The 21022-nt window shown below is 36.6% G+C and overlaps 2 protein-coding genes across 2 annotated transcripts in view; one reads left to right on the plus strand and one right to left on the minus strand.

Moving 5' to 3' along the window:
- LOC136862796 (insulin-like growth factor-binding protein complex acid labile subunit) overlaps positions 1-20536 on the minus strand; it is a 45971-nt gene extending 25435 nt beyond the window's left edge. The window contains exons 1-3 of the mRNA XM_067139050.2: positions 20482-20536; positions 10768-10908; positions 8086-8226 (exon numbers count right to left, since the gene is read on the minus strand). Of these exons, the coding sequence (XP_066995151.2) occupies positions 8086-8226; positions 10768-10908; positions 20482-20523 (324 nt within the window). The 5' untranslated portion in view covers positions 20524-20536. The remainder of the gene's footprint in view (positions 1-8085; positions 8227-10767; positions 10909-20481) is intronic.
- Positions 1-21022, plus strand: part of LOC136864073 (mitochondrial carnitine/acylcarnitine carrier protein) — a 332454-nt gene that overhangs the window by 276988 nt on the left and 34444 nt on the right. The window lies entirely within an intron of this gene.

Consider the following 21022-nt stretch of genomic DNA (forward strand, 5'->3'; position numbering starts at 1 on the left):
ACTCTTTCCTGAATGCAAGCTCACAGCTGCGCAACCCTGACTGCACAGCCAAGTCACTCTGTAAATGCTAATGATATTGTTCCACTATAAGTTGGAGAATGTTTTCTCTCTACTATCGAACATTTAGTGTACCTTGAACAACCGCAAGAGGTGTACGGTGACCTTGGTAATGCCACCCCTGAACATCAGCGAGCCCACCTCTGCAGGCGAAGAATACACCCACGGTATCCCCTGCCTGTCGTAAGAGATGACTGAAAGGGGTGACCAAGGGATGATTGAATTAGAACCATGAGACTACTTGTAATTAGTACCACCACGCGGGGAACACCATGGGTCGCTTTTACTTGTACGTAGTACCACTATGTTAGGTACACAATAGGTTTGTGATTAGTAGCAACAGTGTGTGAATCAGGGTGAGTTTTACAGTACCTGTGATTAGTACCACTCTGAGCGACACCATGGGTCTGCCTTGCCTATGATTAGTACTCGCTATGTGAGGAACGCCACAGGATAGTACGTGATTAGTACATCTATGTGAGGAACACCATAGGTTTGTGTTGCCTGTAAATGGTGCCACAATGTGAGAAACACCATAGGTGTGTGTTACTTGTGCGCATTACATTACCTACGAGTAGTACCATAATGTGTGGAATACCGCGAGTCTACGCTACTTTTGATTATTACTGCAACATAAGTCTTAGATAGCAGTCATCGGCTCCAGATGTAGAATGTGGTCGGCCTGATTGGGGCAAGTAGTTATCATTGGCTGTTGTTTTGAAAAGGTTCTATGTGCAAGATATATCACTCTGATTCACTCGCCCTTATCGAACAACTTCCCTTGTTTACAGTCTGTCTTAATTTAAAGTGATTATGTGAACTTGCGATCATATGTCGACATTGTACTTACTGCCCTCGCAACACTATTCAGAACACTACTATTGTTTCCTTAAAAGTACAACAACTTGAACTGAATTGCAGGGCTATTTACAATTTACAAACAACATAAGAGGTAGATTTCCAGTCAGTTACACATGAACATTCAAGATAGCAGTACATTGATACCATACACCAGGTGTATGCCTAAGTTTTTGCCAGTTTTTGTGGTAAAGAAAACATTTAATTTTCAAGGGAAATTAATTTTTTGTTTATCCAAAATATTGGCCATCAGTTTCTGCACACTTCGCCCATCTTTCAGGTAAGTTATGAATACCATGCCAGAAAATCTGCTTGTCTTTTGCGGCAAACCTTTCGTCGAGCCATTTTCCAACTTCCTCGAAATTGCTGAAGTGATGCTCTGCTAGCGCTTGCCCCATTAATGCGAAGAGGTAATAGTCAGATGGCGCCAGATCAGGGGAGTAAAACGTGCGGAAGGATGTGCCATCCAAGCGATTTCAAGGTGTCACACTGGTTTTGCTGTGAGATGGCACATTGTCGTGTAACAAAATCACTTTATCATGTCTTCTGGCCCATTCCGGTCATCTTTCGATAAATGCGTGATTTAAATGAATCATTTATTGATGATCGCGTTGTGCATTAATGTTTTCATCGGGCTTCAAGAGTTCATAATACACAATACCGCTTTGGTCCCACCAGACACAGAGCCTGGTCTTCTTGCCGAAGCGATTTGGCCTTGGTGTTGAAGGACCGGCTTCGCCAGGTGACAGCCACGATTTTCTTTGCTTTGGGTTTTCAAAATAAATCCATTTTTCTTCACCCGTCACAATTCAATACAGAAATGAATTTCTTTCGTGGCGTTGAAGCAGCATTTCACAAGTGACTTTGCGATTTTCCATTTGCCGTTCATTCATATCGTGTGAGACATATATACCGAGTTTATTGATCATCCCCATTGCTCGTAAACATGTGCTGATTGTTTTTTATGACACATTTAATGCTTATGCCAGTTGCTGTTGAGTTTGAGTTGGGTCATCATCCAGAGCGCGCACTGTCTTTCACATTGATATCACCATATTTAAATTGTCGAAACCATTTCTCACATGTTCCAATCAATGGAGCTTGTTCACCATATGTTTCTACCAGCAAACGATGACTTTCCACGGCCTTTTTCTTTTGATTAAATAAGAAAAGCAATGCATGCCGCAAATGTTCATCAGGCACAAATGTCGACATGATCACTGAACAATACAACACAGACGCTAGTGTTCGGCTGACTCAACTTGTGTGTGATGGTAGGTTAATGTCAGACAAACAAACTGACATATGTGTCAAATTCATGTGCTGTGTACTGTTCGCTGTCGCCATCTCTTAGTGAAACCGGAAAAGACTTGTGCATACACCTGGTATTGGGATGATGCAAATTGTTTTTGAGTGTTTTTTTAATATGACTTACATATGGATATCATTCATTATCAATACACTTTTTGATTTGTGTAAAACTGTAGGTTAAGAAATGTAAATACTGTACCTGAGTTTCAGAAAAATATCTGTCCTCATTCCTTTAACCTGAATAATAATCTGTCTTATTCTGTGCGGTTAGTAAGTTATGAGAGTATGACATAACCAATAACTCTCTTTTATGAGAATCACAGTACAAAGAGATGAACTGCACACTTTCCAATAAAATTGCCATCATTCCATTACTCAGTTGGCATTAACATGTTTTTCCTCATTAAAGTGTTACAAAGTTCATGAAGAAAATAAAAGTTAAGTAAATAACTGCTAAGTAAGTAAGTATTGTGAGAATATATACTACATTATATTATTCTTGCCTCCTGTGTCCATAATTGCAGAATGAAATCCCAGTTGAGTCTATTGGGTTTTGAGATTGCTTAGATATTGGGGCCTATGTCACATCAGATTCCCTGATCCATTTTATGGCAAAATTCTGACATTACCTCTTGTAAGACCTTTAGCATGTAGGGAATTTATACTTACATGCATGCATTTCCATCCAGTATACAAGTTACTTTTCTTCTTAAAGCGTAGACTTTCATGACCACTAAATGACAAAATGGTGTGGAAATGTTGGGGATATTAGGTCTGGTAACCTACAGGGCTGGACAAATCCCAGGTTGCCATGGTGACTAAAAGTAGGATGTAGGCACCTAAAATTTTCAAATTGTAATGGCTAAATTCCAGTCTGCAGAAAAAAAAAAAAAAAAAAAAAAAAATTGAGATTCATTTGCACTATTGAATTTGGTGGCATTTAAAAAACTCAATAGTAAAATTTGTTCCTGAACTGTCTTGTTACTGCCATTTCTCTAGCATACAATATCTGAAGTCGAATTACACCTACTGAGTACTGGGCCGAGACAGTGCATTCGGTCAAGTGCTCGGCTAATGTGATAAGTTCAGTCAATACTCGGCCTAGTAGCGAGCGATTGATTAGGCCGAGTAAGTACCCTCACAAATTTGGTGCTTCGTTCAGTCAGTGTAATCAGTCAGGTCAATTATTTAGGAGTGTTTTTTGTCTTGTCTGGTGCTCTTTGATTTGATTTCTTCAATAATCTCATAAATGATCTAGGTAGACTACGAATTCTTTTAGATTTTCAGTTTCAAATTTCCTTAACAGTTTGCAGTCCCTCCTTTATTATCTCTTCTCTAATAGCCAGGGTCTTGTCTATAATAGTTTTCTATTATTGCTAATTTCATCTCCCATTTACTGTATTATGGCAGGTATGATGAAGTTTCAGTAGTTTTTAACAACTCTCTCACCGAGCTCGATAGCTGCAGTCGCTTAAGTGCAGCCAGTATCCAATAGTGAATATATTCCTCTACATAGGGTTGGCATCAGGAATTGTATCTGTCCATAAAACTGGTCAAAATCCACACTGCCAACAACAATAACTGAAAAAAGTACGTGTAGAAGAAGAGTCACTGTCAAAAGTGGAAGGCATTTGATAGGCTGCATTTTAACATTTTTGTAATGCTTCGGGATTATCAGTCTTAACACTATATTTTTGCCAAACACTTCCCACCACTGAGTTATTGAGGAATTTTTGAGTATGCCAATTATATGTCCAAGGAAAAAGAAAGAAAAAAAACTGTTCTTTTTGTATTTCTGAAGTATTTACTGGAGATTGTTAAAAGCCCTTAGTTGAATTAAAGTATGGCATATTAAGGTTCTTAAATACGAAACAGCATTAATTAACATTGGAGTTATATTTCAGTTTATAAGAATATTGTGTGCCTTTGCTGGTGAGACCTAGTGTTTACTGTGCACTATGTCTTCTGGTATGGACTACAGCATTGATCTGTCTTGTCTTATCCTAGGCTTTGACAATATGAAAGTGACTGAGGTATGAGCGATGCTAGTAACGCCATTCTTAATGCAGCCAGTTCCTGCTATGAATGGTGTGGAAATGTTGCTTTTAGGGTTGGTTGGTGCATGCATTTCAGTGGGCTTTGCAGACTGATATGTAATAGCAACTTCTGGCTCTATGAGGAAAGCAACGGGAAACTACCCCACTCCTCATTTCCCTAGTACGCTTCTTCAGTGATCCCTAGGCCATCTATGACAGCTAATAGTGGAGCTGTTTACGATCCAACCAGCCTTCGGGCTGAAGACTATGCATGCATGCATACATACATACATACATACATACATACATACATACATACATACATACATACATACATACATACATACAAGAATATTGTAAACATTGTATTCAGGATTGAATTGAATAAACATTACTTATATATTACAATATATGAATATTTGAAGTTAGACATGTTTCTTCTTCTTCTTCTTCTTCTTCTCCTCCTTCTTCACCACACAAATTCTACGTTTTCTGGCCTTTCTTTTAGCCCAATATTCCTTCATAAACGACTGAGTGTGTTTTTGTTTCATTGACCATGTGTATTGGCGACTCTGCCTCTCTTCTTCCTCGAAACCCTGTATATGAGTGATCTAATCTCATTTCAGTCTTGTAGGTGTGCTGATCCTAGTTCTTTCAGACTTTTTTTCTGTCTGTGCCAATTAGGGTGGGTAGACTTGTTCTTAAAAAAATATGTGGATTTTGTGAGTTAGAAAGAATGAGCTCAAACAGACTAAGTGCCTCATGAATTGGATTCTTTGTGTGCTCATTGTGCCTGTGGTTTTGGAAATATTTTTATATATTTTTCCATTAGGCTTCGGATAATGTACTCCATCTTTTGTCCTTAGTCCTAGGATTTTTCTCATTCTTGTATGTTCCTTCACTTCTATTTGCCTTTTTAGCGTTATGTTGGAGGGTAAGCTTGTCGTGTAGAGAGCTTCAGGTTTAATTACTGTTGTATAATGTTAGATTTTGCAGTGCCAGGACAGACATTTTTTGTTGTCATTTCGTTAACTGAAAAGCAGTCTCCATTTTCTGAAGTCTCTATTCAGTAGATTTCTTTTCGTTACAATTTGCTGGAATCCAATCACCTAAATATTTAAATTCCTTCACTCGAGAGATTTTCTTGTTGCCAATATGAAGTTCATCTGGTGCAGTTTTGATATGTCATAATTTTGCTTTTTCAAATTAAAATTTGTGATCTGATTTTTGCCGCTTGTTCTTGTAGTAGTTCAAGTTGCTTTTGCGCATCGGGGATGTCTTAGGCAATTAACGCCATGTCATCTGCAAATGCTAAGCAGTCTATTTCTATGCCTTCTAGTTCTGGTCCTAGTCTGTGTGTTGTTGCACCTGCTTTTCTCCATTCTCTTAAAACTTTTTGAAGCACACAATTAAAGAGCAGCAGGGTTACTCCTACGTTTATTTGAAATTCTGAGCTCAGTTCTCCTATAAATTTTACCTTTGATGTGGTCTCCATGACCGATTCTTTGATGATGGTTGTTGCCTTCAGATCTTCTAGTACTTCAAAAAGGGACTCAATTTTAATTTTGAGTTTTCTGGACTAGTAGCAACTCTGCATGTTCTGTTCCCCATTGTAATGGGAACGATCACAGAGGCTGGCAGAGTGATCGCTCAGAGACGCACTGAAGTGGGAAAGATTGTAGCAGGGGTGCTTGGCTATTCCATGCATACGCAGAATCTCTCTGTCTTTCTTCTGTCACTTGTCTCCCTTGCACAGTAACCCCTATGAGTTGCATAGTTACCATGGCCCATCTCTTAAAAATGGTTTTGTTTCCTGTTAAGTTATGATTTTGTGTTTAATGTGGAACTACTTCAATTCAAGAACAGTTAAGTCACGATATCATATTATTGATTCTATTTATAAAATTGGTACTTGCATATTTCTGACAGCCTTTCTAATTTCATTAGCTGTAATAATGTAGTCTAGTTTTTAATGACCTTATACTTCATGCATCCCAGTACAAAACAACCGATACTTCAAAATTGAATGTGTTCTATCCTCATACTTGCACAGAAATTCAGTAAGCAAACTTTATTCTTGTTTTCTCCCATATTTTTTTCCATAGTCTTGAATTGAAAATACCCATCAAAACTACTAACTTAGTCAACTATCAGACCCCATACAAGTGGTCTGTATCTCTGCTGATGTAAGGCAGACCAATAAACATTTAAGTGTTCATCGTTGAATAATATAGTTATACTATGCTAAAAATCTGCTTGGCTGAATGGTCTCACCATTGAGGCTTTCGGGTCAGAGGATACCAGGTTTGATTCCTGGCCAGGTTGAGGATTTTAATTGTGTCTGGTTAATTCCTCTGGCTCAAGGATTGGGTTTCTTGTTTGTCCCATTACTCTTCTCTTCATATTCCATCAACGCACCACACTACCAACAACCTCAGCTGTAAAACAGGGCCAAATCCATGTGTGTGACTCAGTTTGCATCCAGGACCCCACCAGGTGTGGGAAAAGTGGTAGGGAATGGAATGTTATAAAAATTTAGAACTTTGTGGGGAGAAAAGGAGGTAAATCACCATAAGTTACTCAGTTTAAAGGGGCAGTGTATGCTTTCCCAAAGTTGTTTCCTATTAGGCAAGAAGGATCCCCTTTCATAGTCATAGAGAAATCTTATAATGAAGTGTTTACATAACCTCTTGTGGCCTACTTATATTCAGTGATGGGGAAAAATATAAAATAAAAGTAATTAGACTGAATTACAGCTACCTTAGAAATATTTTACTTGGTTACTATTATTACAAGTTACATTTTCAACACCGGGCGAGTTGGCCGTGCACGTAGAGGCGCGCGGCTGTGAGCTTGCATCCGGGAGATAGTAGGTTCGAATCCCACTATCGGCAGCCCTGAAAATGGTTTTCCGTGGTTTCCCATTTTCACACCAGGCAAATGCTGGGGCTGAACCTTAATTAAGGCCATGGCCGCTTCCTTCCAACTCCTAGGCCTTTCCTATCCCATCGTCGCCATAAGACCTATCTGTGTCGGCGCGACGTAAAGCCCCTAGCAAAAAAAAAAAAAAAAATTTCAACAAGTAATCATTAAAATTACAATGATGCTTACTTCACAGAACACGAGTCTTTAAAAAAATAACTGAATTCTTTTTAGAGTAGGGCTGAAATAATACCAAAATTTGCAAGGAAAAAATGATTACTTTTGTTTCATTAGCATAGAGTTTTCATCTCTAAGTGAGACTAAACATGATATCTTGAAACTTTCAACATGATTGTTACCAAACATAGTTTGCATTTCACACTCCTGTTCCCATTATGTTAAAGGCCAATGAATTCAAAACATTTATTAAAATAGGGGAATGGAAATTCCTTAAACCCTTCACTGCCACATGTTTATTCTGGTTCCATTATCGACCATGTACAAACTCATGATTATCAAAATCTCAACCAATTACCTCAACAAGCATTCGAGTAAATGAATGCGCACATATTGCATCTTTGGCTTTATACCCTTGGTGTGACGTCTTATGAGCACTGGGACTCCATATTTGCCAAACTCTTGAGGTGATTTATACTGATTACTAGAACGTAATGATTACAATTTTATATCAAGAAGTAATTTACAAAAAAAAATTGCATTTTGTGAAAAGTAAGGATTACAAGTAAAAATTACTAAACAGAAGTATTTCTTACAAGTAATTTAATTACTTTCAATCAGTTACTTCCCAGCTGTGCGTATATTAACATAATTTTCAATTTTGGGGAAATGTTCATCAGTTAGGTCCAAAGTGAACTGCTGTATTCAGTGAGAATCAACTTACCTGAGTGTCAACTGGTAATTGATCCAGTAATGTTGAAGGTGAGACCCCAGTTTGAAATATGCACATTGCCATTTTGAGAAGGTCATTTTGTTCTCCTGATAAGCCAGCCCTGCTGTTGAAGTCATCGTCTTCATAGTATGCCTTAAAAGAGAGTTAAATGAATTTTATTAATCATGTCTTCATTCTTTAATCATGCAAGTTTATTTGGACATGCTTGGTTTTGAAAGGTGGCTTACCAACTTAGGAAAGGTGGTTACAATCAATCACTACTGATCTGCATCTAGGGCAGTCGCCCAGGTGGCAGATTCCCTATCTGTTGTTTTCCTAGCCTTTTCTTAAATGATTGCAAAGAAATTGGAAATTTATTGAACATCTCCCTTGGTAAGTTATTGCAATCCCATACTCCCCTTCCTAAAAACGAATGTTTGCCCCAATTTGTCCTCTTAAATTCCAGCTTTACCTTCATATTGTGACTTACTTTTAAAGACACTGCTCAAACTTATTCATGTACTGATGTCATTCAACACCATCATTCCACTGACAGCTCAAAACATACACTACATACACTGGAACCAAATTCTAGTTGGGGTCTTACCAGAGAATTATATGCCCTCTCCTTTACATCCTTACTACAACCCCTAAATACCCTCATAACCATATCAGAGATCTGTACCTTTTATTTGCAATCATATTTATGTGATTACCCCAATGAAGATCTTCCCTTATATTAACACAAGGTACTTACAATGATCCCCAAAGGGAACTCTCACCCCATCAATGCAGTAATTAAATCTGAGAGGACTTTTCCTATTTGTGAAACTCACAATCTGACTTTTAACCCCGTTTATCATCATACCATTGCCTACTGACCATCTCACAACATTATCGAGGCCATTTTGCAGTTCCTCACAGTATTGTAACTTATTTATTACTTTGTAAAGAATAACATCATCTGCAAAAAAGCCTTATCTCTGATTCCACTTCTTTACTCATATCATTGATATGTACATAAAAATTAAAGGTCCCAATAATACTGCCTTGAGGAATTCCCCTCTTAATTATTACAGGGTCAGATAAAGCTTCGCCTACTCTAATTCCCTGGGTTCTATTTTCTAGAAATATAGCCACCCATTCAGTCACTCTTTTGTTTAGTCCAATTGCACTCATTTTTTCCAGTAGTCTATCGTGATCTACTCTATCAAATTCCTTTGATAGGTCAATCGCGATACAGTCCATTTGACCTCCTGAATCCAGGATATCTGCTATATTTTGCTGGAATCCTACAAGTTGAGCTTCATTGGAATAACCGTTCCTAAACCCAAACTGCCTTCTATCGAACCAGTTTTTTTTTCTATTTGCTTTACGTTGCACCGACACATATAGGTCTTATAGCGAGGATGGGATAGGAAAGGCCTAGGAATGGGAAGGAAGCGGCCATAGCCTTAATTAAGGTACAGCCCCAGCATTTGCCTGGTGTGAAAATGGAAAACCACGGAAAACCTTTTTCAGGGCTGCCGACAATGGGGTTCAAACCCACTATCTCCCGAATACTGGATACTGGCCGCACTTAAGCGACTGCAGCTATCGAGCTCGGTGAACCAGTTGTTAATTTTGCAAACATGTCTAATATAATCAGAAAGAATGCTTTACCAAAGCTTACGTGCTATGCATGTCAGACTGACTGGCCTTTAATTTTCAGCTTTATGTCTCTCACTTTTTCCTTTATACACAGGGGCTACTATAGCAACTCTCCATTCATTCAGTATAGCTCCTTCATGCAAACAATAATCAAATAAGTACGTCAGATATGGTACTATATCCCAACTCATTTTCTGTAGTATATCCCTCGAAACCTTATAAATTACAGCTGCTTTTCTAGTTTGTAACTTTTGTATCTTACTGTAAATGTCATTGTTATCATATGTAAATTTTAATACTTCTTTAGTATTAGTCACCTCCTCTATCTGGTCATTATCCTTGTAAACAACAGTCTTTACATACTACAGACTGAATACATCTGTCTTTTGAAGATCCTCGCATACAGACTCCTCTTGTTCATTGGTGATTCCTGAAATGTCCTCCTTGGAACCTGTTTCTGCCTTAAAGTGGTATACATACCCTTCCATTTTTCACTAAAATTTGTATGACCGCCAGTTATGCTTTCCATCATGTTATCCTTGCGCGAGGGGCAATGATTACATTTGACTAAATAGGGGCAAAGAAATACCTCACGAAAAAATGCAGGAACTTCTAACATTAAGGGGAATAAAGAATTTTATAGTAGACATGATAATTAGCTTTGGGGCTTTTGCCATATTGAGAAAACATTTCACCTTGCTTTCTTGACATGGCAAAACCCCAAAAGCTCATTATCACGTCTATAACTACCGGCTGTGAAAGCATCAATCTGAACACAAGAATTTCATAGTTCCAGAGTTCTGTAGTTCATTACGTCCAGTAAGTGGATAAACTTGGAAAAATAGACTAGAGTTAATTCTTGTAGCTCAGTCAGTAGTGTGTCATGACTAGGTTTTTGGGTTTGGAGAAGCATTTAAATATGCTGTTACTTTAAGGGACCCAAAATCTGTGAAATACAAGATGTATTGAAAATCACTAAGAATCAGTATAAAGAAATGTGAAGTTACTGAAGTAGGTTTTGAGTCTCAAAAGAGGATAACTCACCTCATTGTTAGATACTGTAATCTTCTTTTCTTTGTTGCTCTCTAACCAGTGGTTAAGTGGCAGGTCAGCAAAGTAGCTGAGATGACAGGAGCACTCAACGGGACAGGAGCTCCCCCAAGCTAAAGCTGGCTCACTCCTCACCTGTACAGAACATTTTGTACACATGTACATAATACCTACACTGATATCACTTAAATTGTAATATCCAAGAGAGGGGTGCAGGGAAGGAAAGGTAATTTAAATCTAAGAATTTCATTTTTGTCCGTATTGAACTGAGAATGGAAGATAGGAAACTTAAAAGGGTCCACCTCTTCAATACAAAATTGTTATAGTTTATTTACAACATATATTTACATTTGGAACTAGTTTCGACGCTGTTTGGCGTCATCTTCAGCCAAAATGTGGGAAATAGGCTAGCATGTAGACATTTATATTACACGAGGCGTTATATTAAACAATACACATCTTGCAAGGAGATAAAAACAGGTACAAATATAGAAACAAATGAATCGTTGAGAAAGCAAAAGTTATACATATTAAAAATAACCTTAACCGCACATCTTGTAGTGCGAAAATATTCACCTTGAATGATTCCTGAATACAAAACGCACGCGCACACATTTCTGAAGAGCCAGCAGGCAGGAAAAAGTAAAGTGAAACCTTAAGAGTTCTTCTGAGAAGAGTTCATCATTTTTTCTGTGTTCCGACTAACTAATGAAGTTTCCCTTGAGTTCCTGATAATTCCTGGAAAATTTTCCTGTTGTGTGTATGTTGTAAATAAACTATAACAATTTTGTATTGAAAAGGTGGACCCTTTTAAGTTTCCTATCTTCCAAGGAAAGGTAACTTCGGACAATCCTTGCTAATATTGTAAAGGAAGAACATTCTCTGGAGCTTCTCTACCAATTTAAGTAATTCCTTCACCATTAGAAATCTTACTATTTCCATGTTATTATAGGCTATAATGTAATATGCTAGGTTATCAGAAGAGCAGGTAGTGTCTTAAAAAAATTGAGCAAGTCTGAAATGTTGTGTGCCCAGGACCCTTAAAAGTATGTGTTGCCTGAACAGTTAATAGTATCTAAGTCCATCAAATGTACTTAGAAACCAAACAAGTTGGTCGTGCGGGTATGGTCATGCAGCTGTGAGCTTGTATTCGGGAGATGGTGGGTTCAAATCCCACAGTTGGTAGCCTTGAAAATGGTTTTCCGTGGTTTCGGGCTGTACTTTAAAAATAAGGCCATGGCTGTTACCTCTGTTATCTCTCTGTTGCTGAAAACTTTTGATGCGTTAGTGCGACATTATTCATAAGTTGCAAAAGTGTATTTAGAATTCAGCTATCTACAAAAAGGTTCTTATTGATTTTCTTCCCAACATGACCAGTTTTTCAGAAGGGACTTCTTTGTCTGTGTTCTGGCAGATGCTTTTGTTAGTCTTACAAATGAAATGAACTTCCCTAAGCCTTTTCTTCATAACCCAAACTGTTTAACAGAAAATTGCACTTTGCTGTGTTAAAGAAACGTTTTGAAATTGCAGTGTAGGGTGCCAGAGCAGAGGCGAGGAAATCGTTGGTAAAATTTTTCCCGATATTGTAAAATCCTTTCGTAAGAAAATGAGCTACACAGAAAGCAATAGAATTTAGCTGCAATATGTAGTTTTGATCAGTAGTATTGCTTTACGGAGTGTTCAACTGAGCAAACAGCCGTGCAGTTTGGGTCACGTAACAATCAGTTTGCATTCGGGAGATAGTGGATTCGAACCTCACTGTCAGCAGCCCTGAAGATGGTTTTGTGTGGTTTCCCACTTTCACGCCAGGCAAAGAGGCTGTACCTTAATTATGACCATGGTCGGTCTTCCTTTCCACTCCTAGCTCTTTCCTATCCCATTGTCGTCATAAGGCTTTTTTGTGTCTGTGAGACGTAAAGCCAATTGGGGAAAAAAATGGGCTGTTCAGAAAAACACTTCCACTACTTCTACTCTCAACCAAAACATTGTGTACTCAAGTTTGGAACTTGTTTGTGAAATAATCAATAGACCTGCAGGAAATCAAATTACATAATCATTTTTCTTGTTTAATTTCATGTTAGGTCATGTAAGTTTGAAATTTTAAAATTTTTATTGTACTATTTTTTTAATGGCAGGTGGAACACAAAATGTGCCAGTTTCTAAACCTGTTTCAGCCATGCGTCTACTTTAAGATATTGTTTCTCAAAAACATGTCATCTGATCAATTCCAAATTTTAACACAATATATAGTGGGATTCCATGTGAGATTTGTGCTGGTAAAAGCGGAGGCAGGACAGGTTTTTCTCTGGGTACTCCGGTTTTCCCTTTTCATCTTTCATTCCAGCAACACTCTCCATTCTCATTTTCATAGCATGTATCATTCATTAATAAATAATTTTGGGAGTGGCAACCCCATCATACTAATAGCCTATATATGTTTCATTCATTACATCCCTGACCCAGTCAATGACTGGAAAACAGGTTGTAGCTTTTCATTTTCATACATTGGGATGTTTTGTATATCATTTATAAATTTCAGAATTTTATGTTTTCAAGAAACATTTTTATTAGTTTTGTAAGGTAACTTTTTCTCAGTTCAGGGTGGTTGGAAATTTGCATTCTTTGTTGGGTTGTGATCTTTATATATCCAATGGTTATGCTGTATGAATGTGAAGTACATTAGATTCATTTCCAGCCAGTTGTAGTCAGTCTTGAAAGTTCTGATTCTGAAAGCGTGAATTAGAAATTGATGAATGATATTTCTTGTGATAAACTGTAAGCTGTCTCATACCAATATATATATATATATATATACTGTATTGTAAATAAATATTGCAAGTAAAACCTGAAAAACAAAAGTATAAAACCAAAAGAAACATAAAATACAAAAATAGAACATTTTTAAAACTATTATTGGAGGTCCGTAGCACTCACGAGGAAAACTGATGGGAAATATTTTTCTTGACTTTTTAATACCATTTGTATCAATGAAAATGACAGGAAATTATTAAATACTGGAGGAAACTTTTAAGCAAACAGTGAAGCAAGCGTTACTGTGCATGCAACTTGTAATTGGTATTTTCAACTCCGAGTGAGGCGCGGCTGGCAATATTGCACTACTTTCTCTGCGATGTGGCCTCCACGGTATGCACTAGCCATGCGTCTTGGTGGGCGTGCTGTTTTCCAACTGATGAGCCCAACTTAGCATAGTGGGTCGAAACGCTGGCAACCAGGAATGAGTTAGCTGGAAAATTTATAATGTCCAATAACGGACCATTTATACTGGTAAGACACATAGCAAGGAAAAAAGAAAAGAGAATCTAATTTATATGCAACAAATATTTTTGTATAGTTTACTTTTATCCAAATGTAAACTTTATTAAGCTTGAATGTCTTCTTCGTAGCTATAAAATAAAACCTCTAGGTTCATCAACCATTGGCTGGAAAAGCTCTGGAAGGTTTCTTGTTTTATTTCATTGTTGTAATATTTGTGTATGACAGTTTAACTTTATATACCGTATTGTTAAATATGCTCAGCCCAGGGTAGAAATTAGTACATCAACTGTTGGTGGAGATTGTGGTCTAAGATGGGGAAAAAATCAGAATTTTCAGCCCCAAAATATTAACTGGTAAGTGACTAGAGTGGAAAACAGGATATTGGTTGGGCCAATTGACACTTTACCTATGAGCTGTGATACACAGTTGGAATTGTTGACCAGTGGAATAGGAAGCATAGTATTGTTCTGTTTCTAATCCCTGCATTAAGTGCCTGTTTCATACCATCCCCATTGAATACAATATGAGGACATTTTATTGTGCGGTTTTATTTCTTATTCTGTTGTTTGATTCCTCCACCAGAGAGGAGGTTATACCTTGCACAGTCTGTCATGTTCCCTTGCTCCTTCCTGTCTGTTTTTAAAAGACTGGTGGGAAGGGATGGATTTTTGCTGGTCAGGCAGATCCTATTTGAGAATGAGTCTTATGGAATGTGTACATTGAATTATTATTTTTTTAATGTATATAATATGGTAGACTACTTTAGTATTGATCCCATGAAGGTAAATATTTTCCTTCAGATTCATACAGTAGTTAAATATGAAAAACAGTGAGGAAAGTAAAGCTGCAATATAACTTTTATGTCATAAATGGAGTATTATCACATAGCATATTATAAAGTGAATGTAGAAAGTAATTCTGTGATGATGATAATAATAAAAAGTATGCTGCATAGAATATCTGAAATTGCTTTCCATCTTTTGTCACTTGGTAAGAACTTGTGTCGTTATTCAGTATTGGTTTGAAGTGAAAGGAAGCTGCACAGGAAGTTGATTGATAACATACTACAAGAGAATGAAAGAGATAATAGATACATTCTCCTAATTTTTACAAGCTCATTTTACCCACACACGAAAGCAACCATAACATGAGAATGATTTTCTACACCCCTTTTAAATAAAATATTTGTGTTAAAACTAAACTTATTTTCATGAAATTGCCTGCTGCATGTATTTTTGAATTTCTGCAGTTAAAATGTTCATACCCCATGTTCTTTGTATATAATCAGTTTCTGATCCTTTGTAAAGATCATTTTTCTTGGTGATTCAGAAATCAGCAGAATCTGGTACGACCTGGTTTGTAGCTTGAAATTTTAAATGAAGGGAAGGGCAAAAAAAAATTATTATTGATCTACTAGCAATTACAAATAAAATATTTCCTGTTACACAAGTAATAATAATAGTAATAAATGTAATTTTCACTCATAATCTTGGACTCTTGGTAGAAGTCTCAGAGAAGTTTGTTAATTAATGGATGCATTTACCTCTGTTGCACATTTCCTCTTGAGTATTTTTAATTTATCTGTGTAAAAAAAAAAAAAAAAAAATAGGGCAGCAGGTAATCTACTATGACCAGCATAGTGAATGGATTATTCTGTCAAAGATAGGAAGCCAATGCCCACCACAATGGTGCAGATCTTCTATATACATACTAGTTCAGCGGATGAAGAAGAAATTGAAAGAATGTATGAAGAGAGAGAAGATTTAATACATTATATAAAAGGAGACAACGAATCTAATTGTGATGGAAGACTGGAATGCAGTGGTACGCCAAGGAAGAGAAGGTTTTGCAGTAGGAGAAGTTGGACTGGAACGAAGTAATGACAGAGGATGTAAACTGGCTGAACTGCATGTAAAATAATTTAGTCCTTGCTAATACTTGGTTTAGATACCACAAACAGCTGCAGTATACACAGACAAGACCCAGAGACACTGGAAGGTGTCGGGCAGTCTTGATTAGGCAGGGATTAAGAAACCAGGTGTTGGATTGCAAGACCTTCCCAGGAGCAGACATGGACTCTGACCACAATTTGGTGGTCATGAAATGTCATCTGTAGTTAAAGAAATTGAGGAAAGGAAGGAATGCAAGATGATGGGATGTAGATTTGAAGAAAAGAGTGTGAGAGATTGTTTCAAGGAACATGTTGCACAAGGACTATATGTAAAGGTTGAAGGAACCACAATAGAGGGGACATTCATGCAGAATGAGATCAGTAGGGCTGCTGAGGAAATGTTGGGAAGAAAGGTACGATCAAATAAGAATCAATGGATAACTCGGGAGATACTAAACCTGATTGACGTATGGCAAAAGTACAAGAATATAAAGAACGAGAAGGGCAGGAAGGAATACAGGCGATTAAAGAACGAAGTAGATAGAAAGTATAGGACAGCTAAGGAAGAATGGTTGCAAGAGAAGTGCAAGGATATTGAAAGTTGTATGGTTATAGGAATGGTACTCTCTGCATGCAGGAAAATCAATGAAACCTTTGGAGAAAGGACGACTAGGTGTGTGAATATTAAGAGCTGAGATGGAAGACCCCTTCTGGAGAAAGAAGACAAGGCAGAAAGATGGCAGGAACTTATCCAGCAATTGTATCAATGGAAAGAAGTAGATGATAGGTTCTTGGATTAAATCAGAGTACCAGTTTTCAGGTCAGAATTCGACAGAACTTTTGAGAAACTTAAATAGGAACAGGGCACCTGGAAATAATGACATACCCTCAGAATTGCTGACTGCCTTAGGAGAAACAAGCATGGTGATGTTATTCCATTTAGTGTGCAAGATGTATGATACACAAGTACCATCCGATTTTAGACAGAATGTTTTTATACCTGTTCACAAGCAGCAGGTGCTGAAGAGTGTGAAAACTAATGCACCATTAGTTTAGTGTCTCATGCCTGCAGAATTTTAACATGTATTATTTATAGAAGAATGGAAAGACAAGTTGAAGCTGAGTTGGGAGAAGACCAATTTGACTTCAGAAGAAATGTAGGAACACGTGAAGCAATCCTGATTTCACATTTAAAAAAAAAATACAAGTTGCTTTACTTCACACCAACACAAATAGGTCTTATGGCAACGATGGGATAGGAAAGGGCTAGGTGTGGGAAGGAAGTGGCCCTGGCCTTAAATAAGTTACAGCCCCAGCATTTGCCTGGTGTGAAAATGGTAAACCACAGAAAACTATCTTCAGGGCTCCTGACCAGTTGGGTTTGAACCCACTATGTCCTGAATGCAAGCTCACAGCTGCGCACCCCTCAGAACTTAAATCAGATTGTAAAAAAAAAACCTAGGAAGTCTACAGTCCAACCCCGGACTAAAACTACATTTGGCAGTCACACTGAATACAATTTTTTTCCTGGTCTTTTAAATGACACTCCAGGAACATTCTGCTTAATATATTGTGTCAAGTCTTAGATCACCATACCTGATTCTGGCTCTGTTTAATTAGTTATTGATAAAAACACCAGTATTAAGACATGTAGGAAACAATTTTGCACACGCTCATAACATGTGTATGTTTTTAATAACCGTGATGTCTGTCTAAATGAAACGGCAGTGAAAGTTTTATGGGGACAATGGTCAAGATTCAAAGTCAGAAACTTCAGCATTTTTTGCTCCCATTCATTTTTCCTTATGAGACACCCCTGGATAGATTATTCTATACAGATTTCAGATTATCATTACAGTATTATGATGTGATTTATTAATGTAGAAGGATTGTGAATATTTTGTGTATTTGCATTTCTTTTTGATTGAAAGAAAAACTTTGCTTTGGTAGTATTTGTCAATTTTATATGATTGTGAAAATTTCAGTTGCTTAGTACGTGATCTGAATCATTTTAATTACTTGAGTTTGAGGGCAATGTAGATATATTCCTCTTGAAGCTTTGACCTTGAGACTTTCTTTTATTGTGATTCCAAAGGTCATTGGTGATGGAAATTTTGAATCCTCCTGCTGTTTATTTTTATTTTAGTTTTTAGATATTAAGTTTGTACTACTAGTTCTAATTAATGCTTGCTCCTTCAGTTATTGGATAGCTACTTACTTAATGGATCACAATCCATTTGAGATTGCTCTCTCAGTTTGGGAAAGGAGAGATTTTTTTATGGTCTAGGATTAAGAAATATGCCTGGAATTTCAGATTAAATTTTATCCATATGTTTCATAGTCTGAGTTTGGGAGAAAATTAGGAAAATTTACCATTTTTGGGAATTCCATCAGAATTCACTGTAGTCCAGAATCATTCCATGTGACCTGTGATCCTCAGCAGTTTGAGAAGTCATTCATGTGTAAGTAACATTATCTCATTATAAGGTTAAGATGTAGTTTTTACCACAAATTACTCCAATTCAGGAACTTAAGTTTCAGCTTTATGCAGAGTCATCCTCAGCCTACATATACTGCAGAAAAATGTGCTAATTTTTGGTTATTTATCTAAGTACAGATTCCAAGGAGATTACAAACTAAAGTATATTAAAATATTTAACATTCAATTTTTAAAGAACTATGATCAATATGTTCTTTCGTCCTAATTTTAAAATTTTGCCCTGTTCAACCAATGTAAACAGAATTGGAGTCACCACACTGTAATTTATATACACCACTTTTATTTTCTTTACTGATGTTTGTTTTCAGTAATTTTGAAGAATAAGAATTACATGTAAATGCTGCTGAATAACCCTGCTTTTGTAGAAGAGTTCTTAGTTTGTTTTTTATGGTAGAACTGTTCACTGTTTCTTCTCATGATGGAGTTATGAGTACACTGAAAAATATTTCATTTCTTCTGTTTTTGAGTTACTAATTTGTCAGGTTTGTCTTGTAGCCATTATTCACTGAAATATCTTTAATAATCTGAAGTTCTTTATTGAAATCAGACTGATTTTAGGGTACAGAAAGAAGTCTATGAATCATGCCATGGAAAGTAGCTACTTTGTATTGGAATTATTAAATTGGTAGAAGTGTGTTTCCTGTAGGTGCTCAAGGTGTGGATATTTTGAGAGTGGTTAATAAATCAAGAAAATTTAATTTGAAATTGCTCTCACTTTCAAGGGTAAACTGCAAGGAGTGAAAGGAATTTAGTAACTGAAGTAGTTTCTCAGGCTGATGTTCGGTACCTTTATACAAGTCAAGTATATTATCAACGTAACAAAACTAGTAAACAATATCTTTCTCTCGAAGATTTCTCTCGAAAGTGTCCATAAATATCTCAGCCAGCAGGGGCAGTGGGGTTTTGTATGGAAAGACAGGTTATTCGTAGTATTGTCTATTAAACATAAACAGGCTATGTTTGGTGCAGTTAAAATGGAGTTCACACAATTCCACTTTTTCCATGGAATGCATCTGAGAAGTGTAGATGATGTTCTTAGCAAGAGAGATGGTCTGGGAGAGTGGAATATTTGTGAAGAAAGTCCTTAACATCAAAAGATACAAGTCTATAAGATGGGTCTGGGATATTCTGTATTATAGAGATGAGTTCACAGGTGTTTTTGATGCTATGCCTAGATCTAAACTGAGTTTTCTCTCAGAAGATAGTATTCACTCTCTGAGCTAATTTTAACAGAGGAGTTTCTGAGTATGATACCACTGGTCAAATGGGAATTCCAGGTTTTGTGTAGTTTTGGGTGACCATATAATCATGGAGGAGTGATTGGCATTATATGTGGTAAAAATGACAACTCCCAGAAATTTTCATTTTGCTCAAGGAGACAGTCGTAATATATAAACATTACTGTCCATCTTCTGCAGAGATTTTGCCATGCTCTCCACATTTTATTCCTCATGTATTTTCTGAAAATCCCCTCAAGTTAGACTCCAACTTCTGATAATGTGTAGCAACTTTCAATGACCTGTTAAAAATATACCAGGTTTAATATATTGTTAATTTTAGTTCTTAAAAAAATCCAGTTAAGTTACCTACTTGTACGTTCAAGCCTATTGTACATTTCTTGCAGTTTCAAGTCTTGATAGTTTATTTGTAAACACTTCTAGGGGGAACATTTGTAATTTCTCTCTTAATATAGCTGACTTAACTGTGTACTGATTTAATAATTATTTTATCCAGTAACTACTAAGTTCGATAGTTTTTTAATTGTGTATTTTTGCACGGTGTGAAATGAAGGGGATTTCCTTATTTTCGATTAATTTTTTGAAAGACTTGTCTGCCATGTAAGGAAATTGCTTTTTTTTTCTTTTGCTTTTACTTTATATTAATATTTTTATAATATGAATTTTTGATTGATTTACTTTTTTATTTCAGTGTATTTTATCTTATACAATATCAGTTGTTATTGTGTACACTCAGTGGTTCTTAGGTGATTGTGCAGATATTACTAACTGCACATTTTTAGATTAATGCAGTATTTACTTACCAGAAGTGATCCAACTATCAACCACCATACTGCCTCACCCATGTTGTAATTTGGCTTTGAGGCCATGGGAGCAACTGAAAAGGGAAGCAAGCATGCGATACTCAAAGGGGAAGAATGTCTTATCACTTCCGGTTTTGGCGGACAAGATTTGAAGCATCCAATCTCTTCCCCTTCTCTTCAACTGTTGTCAGTTTCCCTTCCTTATTATATGGCTCTTTCTCCCCTTCTTTGTTTATCTTTCTAGTATGCCTTATCTCTAATCCCTCTTTCTTACTCAAATTCATCTCATTTTTATTTCTAGTTGAAAACCTTATCTTCCCTATCAGGTCTTTTCTTCCCTAGCCATATTATCACACTAAATGTGTATTCTTATTATTAATGTATCTTCAGAATAACAGTGTACATATCCACTTTTTAATATATAAAAGGAAAATTCTAATTGCCTTATATTACTTAATTGCAATGAATATCATACACTTCTGGATTAAATGTGACTTTTGTTTGAAGTACATATGTAAATTATGTTAACTTTCTTTATACA

The sequence above is a fragment of the Anabrus simplex genome, chromosome 2, assembly GCF_040414725.1.
Source record: "Anabrus simplex isolate iqAnaSimp1 chromosome 2, ASM4041472v1, whole genome shotgun sequence".
NCBI classification, from domain to species: Eukaryota; Metazoa; Arthropoda; class Insecta; order Orthoptera; family Tettigoniidae; genus Anabrus; species Anabrus simplex.